General features: G+C 51.8%; 1 protein-coding gene across 1 annotated transcript; it reads left to right on the forward strand.

Moving 5' to 3' along the window:
- Window positions 1-755: 755 nt before the first annotated feature.
- GGNBP2 (gametogenetin binding protein 2) lies at window positions 756-4,749 on the forward strand. The gene is made up of 3 exons (XM_048482775.1): window positions 756-786; window positions 2,057-2,328; window positions 4,513-4,749. The coding sequence occupies exons 1-3, from the start codon at window positions 756-758 to the stop codon at window positions 4,714-4,716; spliced, it is 507 nt and encodes a 168-aa protein (XP_048338732.1). The 3' UTR covers window positions 4,717-4,749.
- The last annotated feature ends 4,665 nt before the right edge of the window (window positions 4,750-9,414 follow it).

Here is a 9,414-nt window from a genome sequence, read left to right on the forward strand (position 1 = left end):
GGGGGTGGGGGGGGGGGGGGGTGGGGGGGGGGGGGGGTGGGGGGGGGGGGGGGTGGGGGGGGGGGGGGGTGGGGGGGGGGGGGGGTGGGGGGGGGGGGGGGTGGGGGGGGGGGGGGGTGGGGGGGGGGGGGGGTGGGGGGGGGGGGGGGTGGGGGGGGGGGGGGGTGGGGGGGGGGGGGGGTGGGGGGGGGGGGGGGTGGGGGGGGGGGGGGGTGGGGGGGGGGGGGGGTGGGGGGGGGGGGGGGTGGGGGGGGGGGGGGGTGGGGGGGGGGGGGGGTGGGGGGGGGGGGGGGTGGGGGGGGGGGGGGGTGGGGGGGGGGGGGGGTGGGGGGGGGGGGGGGTGGGGGGGGGGGGGGGTGGGGGGGGGGGCGGTTGGGGGAAGGGGGGGGTGGGGGAGGGGGGGGGTGGGGGGGGGGGGGTTTGGGGGGGGGGGGAGGTGGGGTGGCGGGGGGGGGGTTGGGGGGGGGGGGGGGGGGGGGGGGGGGGGGGGGAGGGGGGGGGGGTGTGGGGGGGGGGGTGGGGAGGGGGGGGGGGGGGGGGGGGTGGGGGGGGGGGGGGGGGGGGGGGGGGGGGGGGTGGGGGGGTGGGGGGGGGGGGGGGTGGGGGGGGGGGGGGGTGGGGGGGCGGGGAGGGGGGGGGGGGGGGTGGGGGGGGGGCTGATGGGAATTGTAGTCCATAACATCTGGAGTGCCAAAGGTTCGCCACCACTGGCCTAGGTTGTCCACCCCTGGTGTAGAGGTTTGATAATGGTGGTAATGGTAAGCATCGTGACCTCAGCTTGGTTCTGTAGGTAAACTTTTTCCACAAGTCATTCTGATGGCTGTGCAGGCTGTTGATTGGTTGGCCCAAGTGTCTGTCACCAAACGTTCCCTCTTCCTGGTTCAGTGTTGTCAGGTTAAAAAGGCATGTCAGACGCTTGGTGATTTGAAAGTGCTTCTGCGTGGTGTCTCGATGTTGTTTGAAACCGCTTATAGGAAAAAAATGGTTTTGAACTAGCAATTTTTAAAAAAAATATATCAGCAGATGATCAATTCAATTCAATAACCTTTATTAGGCATAATTTAAAATAAAACAAAATAAATAAATAAAATATATTAAAAGGGGAGGAAAACGGAATAAAACCTAATCAGGTTAACTAAGTTTTGTTCGGGGCCAAAGCAAGAAACATTGCCGCATCCTTGGTCTGTTTAGAACAACGATCGTTGAGGAGTAGCTGAGTCTTAACCCTGTCAGAAAGAGCAGGTTTTGAATGTATATACGGCTCAATAAATTGTTTATGTGAGTCAGTGTGACGGGGACGATACAATAGAACGTGTTCTGTCGTTTCCGTCGTGATTGAGGAAGAAGAAGAAGAGTTTGGATTTATATCCCCCCTTTCTCTCCTGCAGGAGACTCAAAGGGGCTTACAATCTCCTTGCCCTTCCCCCCTCACAACAAACACCCTGTGAGGTAGGTGGGGCTGAGAGAGCTCCCAGAAGCTGTGACTAGCCCAAGGTCACCCAGCTGGCGTGTGTGGGAGTGTACAGGCTAATCTGAATTCCCCAGATGAGCCTCCACAGCTCAGGCGGCAGAGCTGGGAATCAAACCCGGTTCCTCCAGATTAGATACACGAACTCTTAACCTCCTACACGGACAGGTCCTTTTAAGCGGCAGCAGAAGATCTGTGTTTTCGGTAGTGCAGATGGATTCTAACCTCAGTCAGAAGCCAGAAGGAAGCCACATGGAGAGGGGAGGAAACATTTTCTTTTTTGGGGGGGGGAAGTCTCCCCTGACCCTGATGGTCAGCCTTGAAGGTTTCAGGTGACTCTCTTTCAAAGACTCCTTTACTGCTCACCTGTGGAATGTTCACGGGGATGCCAGCAGGAACGGTCTCCAATGGAGATCCAGTGTGTGGGATGGAGGGAGAAGGCGTGGAACCTTCGTTTGTACCTGCATCCTTTTGAGGAATGCAGCTAGGAGGAAGTGCAGCAAGATCTGGGCACAAGAGTGTCATTTTGCGATGTCCTCTGGAGCAATTCACCAGTGTTCGGAAACAAATTGCCATGAAATCCAGCAGCTCAGACCTTCCTTCCTTCTCTCTTCCAGATCCACAAAAGCTGCCTTGTAGACTCAAGTAATCGAGAGAACTCAGGGAATCTGGCTCCCAGAGAGTTCCACCGAGACAAGACCAAAGACCTGCGTTCTGAGCCTTGCTGTCGGGCAGAGAAGGGAGGGCAGTCGGTGCCTTGGTTGGAGCACAGGAAGGCGGCAGTGCTGTGTGCAGAACCCCCAGAAGCGGCCCCCGGCCCCGATTCTGGAAAGGGTGCCAAGAGCTTGGTGGAGCTCCTTGTAAGTAACACAGAACTCTGCATGTCCCTTCTTCGCTCGATCTGGCCCGCTTATCAGGGCTTTGGTGCTGGAAAACCCTGTAAGTTGTCATTTGGCTGCTAGTTTATTTGGATTGGGCTGATCTGGAAGTAGCGATTCATTGGATTCTTCACCATAACCTAAACATATGCATGAAGCTGGCCTTACTCTGAGTCAGATCGTTGATCTGTCAAGGTGGGTGTTGCTGTGACGGGCAGCTGCTCTCAAAAGCTTCAGGGAGACCCAGCCCTCAGGGAGATCCAAAAGCCTCAGGGAGATCCACCTCCCTTGTGACTAGATCCTGTTAACTGGAGATGCCAAGGGTTGAACCTGGAGCTCTTTGCAGGCTAAGCAGATCCTCCACACTGAGCCATGGCCTGTGCCCTAGAACATCCCTGTAGAGCAGTGATGGCGAACCTTTTTGAGACCGAGCGCCCAAACTGCAACCCAAACCCCACTTATTTATCGCAAAGGGCCAACCCGACCATCTAACCTGAATGCTGAGGTTTTAGTTTAGAAAAAACCGGTTGGCTCCCACTTCCTCTGCCCCCCCACCCCCCCAGCTCGAGCAGGGGCCAGCCTGCTCTAGCCTCCAGCCAGTCCCGCACGCACTGCTCTGTGCTCCTCTAGCATCTCTGCCTCCTCTGCGCCCTCCCCCTCGGGCAGCAGCCACCGGGAGCACAGGCACCAGGCCCACCAGCCGAGTCCTCCCTGCTCACCGCGGTGCGCGCATGTTGTGCTCAGTGGCCCAGGTCAGTCTAGATGTGTGTGTGGGATGTGTGTGTGTGATTTTCCACCCCCCCCACATGATGAACTCTGTGTGCACATGCCCACAGAGAGGGCTCCGAGTGCCACCTCTGGCACCTGTGCCATAGGTTCGCCATCACTGCTATAGAGGCAGTCTACCCTGTTCACTAGGCTGGGGACTATTGACAGATAGTCCTGCTCAGCAGGTGAATGTATGATGTAGCGCTTGGAGAACTGGATTAGCACCTGAGAGCCCTTTCTTCAGATCCCCACTGAGCAAGTTGGGTGATTCCTGAGTCCGTCCATTCCTCTCCGTCTACCCCGCACCTCAGGCTTGTCTTGTCACCCTGCACTCCTGGGATGAGGGATCAGATAAAAGCACGTGTAGTCTGGGGCCTTGTGGGGTTTCCGGGCTGCACGGCCGTGTTCCAGTACGCATTTTCTCCTGATGTTTCACCCACATCTGTGGCTGGCATCTTCAGAGGATCCTCCGAAGATGCCAGCCACAGGGGCAAGCGAAACGTCAAGAGAAAATGCATACTGGAACACGGCCGTACAGCCCGGAAACCACACAATACCCCAGTGACTCCGGCCGTGAAAAGCTTCAACAATATATGCGTAGTCTGATTTTTTCCTAATTCAGAGTTTTAAGCAAGGAAGCAGCGGCTCTTGTGATTGCTGAATGGGGCAGATTTAGAGGCCAGGATTTGAGCCCAGGTCCTGTGATGGTGAGGAGCCGTGTTAAGAAGTGGTGAAGAAGAAGAAGAAGAGTTTGGATTTATATCCCCCCTTTCTCTCCTGCAGGAGACTCAAAGGGGCTGACAATCTCCTTGCCCTTCCCCCCTCACAACAAACACCCTGTGAGGAGGGTGGGGCTGAGAGAGCTCAGAAGAGCTGTGGCTAGCCCAAGGTCACCCAGCTGGCGTGTGTGGGAGTGCACAGGCTAATTGAATTCCCCAGATAAGCCTCCACAGCTCAGGCAGCAGAGCTGGGAATCAAACCCGGTTCCTCCAGATTAAATACATGAGCTCTTAACCTCCTACGCCACTGCTGCTCCTAGTGCTTGCACTGTCCAAGTGCAATCCAAGTGCTTGCACTGTCACTCACACAGTCAGGAGTTTGAGCCCCCTGTAGGTCAGATATCCTGGCAGCTGGCTCATGGTCAACTCAGCCATCCATCCATTTCTTGGTCGGTAAATAAGTACCTAGCTCATAGCTAGGGGGTAAAGAATAGTCGGGGAAAGTAATGGCAAACTACCCCACAAAAACGGCTTGCCTATAAAATCGCTGCTCGCAGTGGTACCCCAGGGTCAGACACGACTGAAGGGGAAACTTTACCTTTACCTGTGATGGTGGCTCTGCTGAAGGTTCCGTCTCTCCCCCTCCCCTCCTTTCCGTCTCCCGTGTTTCAATTTGCAGGATGAATCTGAATGCACTTCTGATGAGGAAATTGTCATCTCCCAAGATGAGATCCAGTCCTTCATGGCCAACAACAAGTCCTTCTACAGCAACAGAGAACAGTACCGGCAGCATCTGAAGGAGAAATTCAACAAATACTGCCGCTTGAATGATCACAAGAGGCCAGCCTGTAACAGCTGGCTGACGACAGCCGGAGCAAACTAAAACCAATAAAACTAGCTCTGTCTTTCAACGAAATTCTTCAGATGACTACTGCGCCTTTTCTCCTTCTTTCCCCCTAAAGCATTTTTCTTTAGTGACTTACTCTTTATCTTTTGAAATCAATGTGGCTTTATTTTCGTTTCTCCCCTCTCCCGCTTCTACTTTCGGCAGAGGAGGCTGGTGGAGGGGATTCCTTTAATTTGTGATCGTCTCTCTTTTTTTTCCCTTCAAGATTGGGTTTTTATTTTTAGTTTTGACTAGATTGGGGGAAAACGCCTACTGTCTTTATAATTTAAAGCCATCTCTTTCACTCTCTTCATTCTGTGTTTCTCTTAACTGTGACACTTAACAACGACAGCAATCATCATAGTGGCGAAAGTAATGTTGTACTGACGATTCTGTACAGAAATGGCCGTGAGCACGACCTAAAGATTTTTAGAGTTAGGCATCCGTTTGCTAAAATGTTCAGGATGGAATATGTTGGAGCGCAAATGTGCAAAAATTTAAAAATAAAGAATATTTATTAATATGCATAGTAAAAAAAAAACAAGCAATGATTGCATATTTCCAAGTCTGGTGTGGTGATCTTCAAAAGTACTAAAACATCTGGAAAGCCAGGTGTGGTTCCCAGCGATCAAAATTCAGTTGAGAGACTTGTATCCAACCATGTAGTTCAGAGGTCTTCTATGGCCCTCCAGATGTTCATGGACTACAATTCCCATCAGCCTCTGCCAGCATGGCCAACAGCCAGGGCTGATGGGAATTGTAGTTCCTGAACATCTGGAGGGCCATAGTCTGAAGACCCCTGATGTAGTTGGTGGTGGAAGGCCAAGTCGCAGCTGACTGACAACAGCCCCTCGTGGGACTTTCAAAGCAAGAGACGTTCAGAGTGGTTTGCCTCCATCTGCGTAACAACCCCAGCTTCCACAATCTGATGAGATCAGGCTAGCATGGGACATCAGGAGATCAGGGCAGAGACAAGTAGAGGTGGTTTGCCATTGCGTGCCTCCATGTAGTAGACTTTCTTGGTTGTCTCCCATCCAAGTATTAACTAGGGCTGAATTACCTTATTCTTAATTACCCTTAATTGGCTAGCCTGATCTTGTCAGACCACAGAAGCCAAGCGGGGTGGATCCCGACTACTATTTGGATGGGAGACCTGCGAGGTAGTCCAGGGTGGCTACGCAGAGGCAGGTAACGGCAAACCACCTCTTGCCTTAAAAACTCCTGGGGGGGGGGGTTTCCCATAAATCAGGTGTGACTTGATGGTACACCCCCTCCCCATATTTTCAAGAGGGGACAGCATAGATTCCTCTTCCCTATTTCTGGAACTGCCCCCCCCCCCCCGCTGTTCTTCAAAGACCACTGCCCCCCAGGACCAAAGTTTGGGGGGTGGGGTCTGGGCTGCCGCAGGAGAAGGGAATGGGCACAGATCACCGCCTCCTAAGAGAATTCAAGGATTTAAATATTCTTAACTCCGTGGATGGGGTGCGGACAGCTGCTCTGTGCAAATAAGCACGTGTGGGTGTGGCCTGGGGGAGGGACTGAAGTTGAAATGAAAACCGTTTGGATGGTAGTTAGCCGGCACAGGTGCCTGACGCAAGTTTGCCTACCTGCCGGGTCTCCTCTGACCGTGGCCTTGCTCTCTGCCCCAGATCGCCTGTGGCCTGTCTCGGTCTGGAGCAGCAGTGGCGTAGGAGGTTAAGAGCTCGTGTATCTAATCTGGAGGAACCGGGTTTGATTCCCAGCTCTGCCGCCTGAGCTGTGGAGGCTTATCTGGGGGATTCAGATTAGCCTGTGCACTCCCACACACGCCAGCTGGGTGACCTTGGGCTAGTCAGAGCTTCTCGGAGCTCTCTCAGCCCCACCTACCTCACAGGGTGTTTGTTGTGAGGGGGGAAGGGCACGGAGATTGTCAGCCCCTTTGAGTCTCCTGCAGGAGAGAAAGGGGGGATATAAATCCAAACTCTTCTTCTTCTTGTGTTTGCCGCATCACAGCTCCAAGCCTGCAGCTCCAGAGCTCTTTGAAAGGAGGCCACACGGGGTCCTGGAAACATTTGCTCAGTGCCGTGGCAACCCCTTGGATATCACCTGTTCTTATGCAATTAGGCAGGTTTGACCGTAAAGTGACCAATTACTTCCGAAAAGTTCGCTTCATCGGGGGGAAGGAAGATTGTATGGAAATAAGCATTTTTTCCTTATCTCCTGTTTGCTGCTAAGAAAGCTCAAGCAAGTGTTCTGCTCCATTTATTTATTCGACTCATGAGATGTCCTTCCCCAAAGGGCTTAGGGCAGTGATGGCAAACCTTTTCAAGACCAAGTGCCCAAACTGTAACCCAAAACCCACTTATTTATCGCCGTGTGCCAACACGGCAATTTAACCTGAATACTGAGGTTTTAGTTTAGAAAAACCGGTTGGCTCCGAGGCGTGCGCTACTCAGGAGTAAGTTTGGGGGTAGTCAGTGGCTTTGCTTTGAAGCAACCGTGCAACTCTTCCAACGGGTGAATCACGACCCTAGGAGGGTTTACTCAGAAGCAAGCCCCATTGCCAGCAACCAAGCTTACTCCCAGGCAAAGGATCGCGCTTTAGTTCTTCGCATGAAAATCAGTGGGGTTTAACAGCGCTTAACAGGGTTGCCTACACTGCTTCCCCAAAACTAGGTCTTAGGTTTAATGCTAATAATCGAGCCCAGCAGCCCAGGGCAGCATAGATGTGGGGGGGGGGGGGCACTCTGCACGTGCCCACAGAGATGGCTCTGAGTGCCACCTCATAGGTTCGCCACCACTGGCTTAGGGTGTCCTACAACATTAACCATAATTAAATGCAATTAAATCTCATAAAAATTAACCCATTTCTACGAGACAAACCCCATAACGCATTTATGGAGAGGGCAGTAAAAATCATCTCTGCCACCTGATTCATACTCGTCTAAAAAAGAAGCACAAGGAAAATGAAAACAAGGAAGAGGAGCCCAAACGAATGGATTACTGTCGCTGTCCTGAACTATAAGCCTGGTGGAATAACTCCTAAGAACATAAGAACAAGTCAGCCGGATCAGACCAGAGTCCATCTAGTCCAGCTCTCAGCTACTCGCAGTGGCCCACCAGGGTTAACACAGTGTTAACTCGCAGTGGCCCAACTCTTGTCTTACAGGCCCTGCAAAACTCTACCAGATCTCACCGATCTATACCAGATCTACCATCCCCAAGTGTTTTAACAGGGAGATGCTCTATCCCAAAAAAAGAAGCTTGAAAATTTAGGTTGGGGATGTAAAGATCAGTGGCAATTTTGGACTAATAAATTAATAAATCTGCACAGCGTTGATCAAATAAGTAACTGACTGGTTGAGAAGATCTCCAGAGGTGTTTGGGAAATTTCCAGGCAGTTCTGTGTAGAAAGAAAGTCCATTTCTCAAGGAGAGCCAGTAACTTTAGATTTCAACCCTGACTGTTTTGACTTCTGAGACGCGAGAATTATAAGGGTAGATGGACCTCAGAATTCCCAAGTATTGCTGGGCACCTCTCCACAGACTGAGGGGTTTCATACAGAGTTAACACTAGGATTTGAGTTTTGGGGGTCTCAGGTTAGAAAGATGATATCAAACAGATGTTTAAATAAAGCACTATTTGCGTGGTATGTAAGAAACCTTAGCCCTTCAGAGGGAAAATTAAAACTAATCTTAGAAGCAGGCTAAAGGTAGCAAGATGTTAGTTCACGTTGATAAGAACATAAGAACATAAGAACAAGCCAGCTGGATCAGACCAAAGTCCATCTAGTCCAGCTCTCTGCTACTCACAGTGGCCCACCAGGTGCCTTTGGGAGCTCACATGTAGGATGTGAACGCAATGGCCTTCTGCGGCTGTTGCTCCCGATCACCTGGTCTGTTAAGGCATTTGCAATCTCAGATCAAAGAGGATCAAGATTGGTAGCCATAAATCGACTTCTCCTCCATAAATCTGTCCAAGCCCCTTTGAAAGCTATCCAGGTGAGTGGCCATCACCACCTCCTGTGGCAGCATATTCCAAACACCAATCACACGTTGCGTGAAGAAGTGTTTCCTTTTATTAGTCCTAATTCTTCCCCCCAGCATTTTCAATGAATGCCCCCTGGTTCTAGTATTGTGAGAAAGAGAGAAAAATTTCTCTCTGTCAACATTTTCTACCCCAGGCATAATTTTATAGACTTCAATCCTATCCCCCCTCAGACGTCTCCTCTCCAAACTAAAGAGTCCCAAACGCTGCAGCCTCTCCTCATAGGGAAGGTGCTCCAGTCCCTCAATCATCCTTGTTGCCCTTCTCTGCACTTTTTCTATCTCCTCAATATCCTTTTTGAGATGCGGCGATCAGAACTGGACACAGTACTCCAAGTGCGGTCGCACCACTGCTTTATATAAGGGCATGACAATCTTTGCAGTTTTATTATCAATTCCTTTTCTAATGATCCCCAGCATAGAGTTTGCCTTTTTCACAGCTGCCATGCATTGAGTTGACATTCCCATGGAACTATCAACTAAGACGCCTAAATCCCTTTCCTGGTCTGTGACTGATAGCACTGACCCCTGTAGCGTGTATGTGAAGTTTGGATTTTTTGCCCCTATGTGCATCACTTTACATTTTGCTACATTGAACTGCATTTGCCATTTCTGAGCCCACTCACCTAATTTATCAAGGTCCACTTGGAGCTCTTCGCAATCCTTTGTG

The sequence above is a fragment of the Sphaerodactylus townsendi genome, unplaced genomic scaffold (assembly GCF_021028975.2).
Source record: "Sphaerodactylus townsendi isolate TG3544 unplaced genomic scaffold, MPM_Stown_v2.3 scaffold_22, whole genome shotgun sequence".
Taxonomy (NCBI): Eukaryota; Metazoa; Chordata; class Lepidosauria; order Squamata; family Sphaerodactylidae; genus Sphaerodactylus; species Sphaerodactylus townsendi.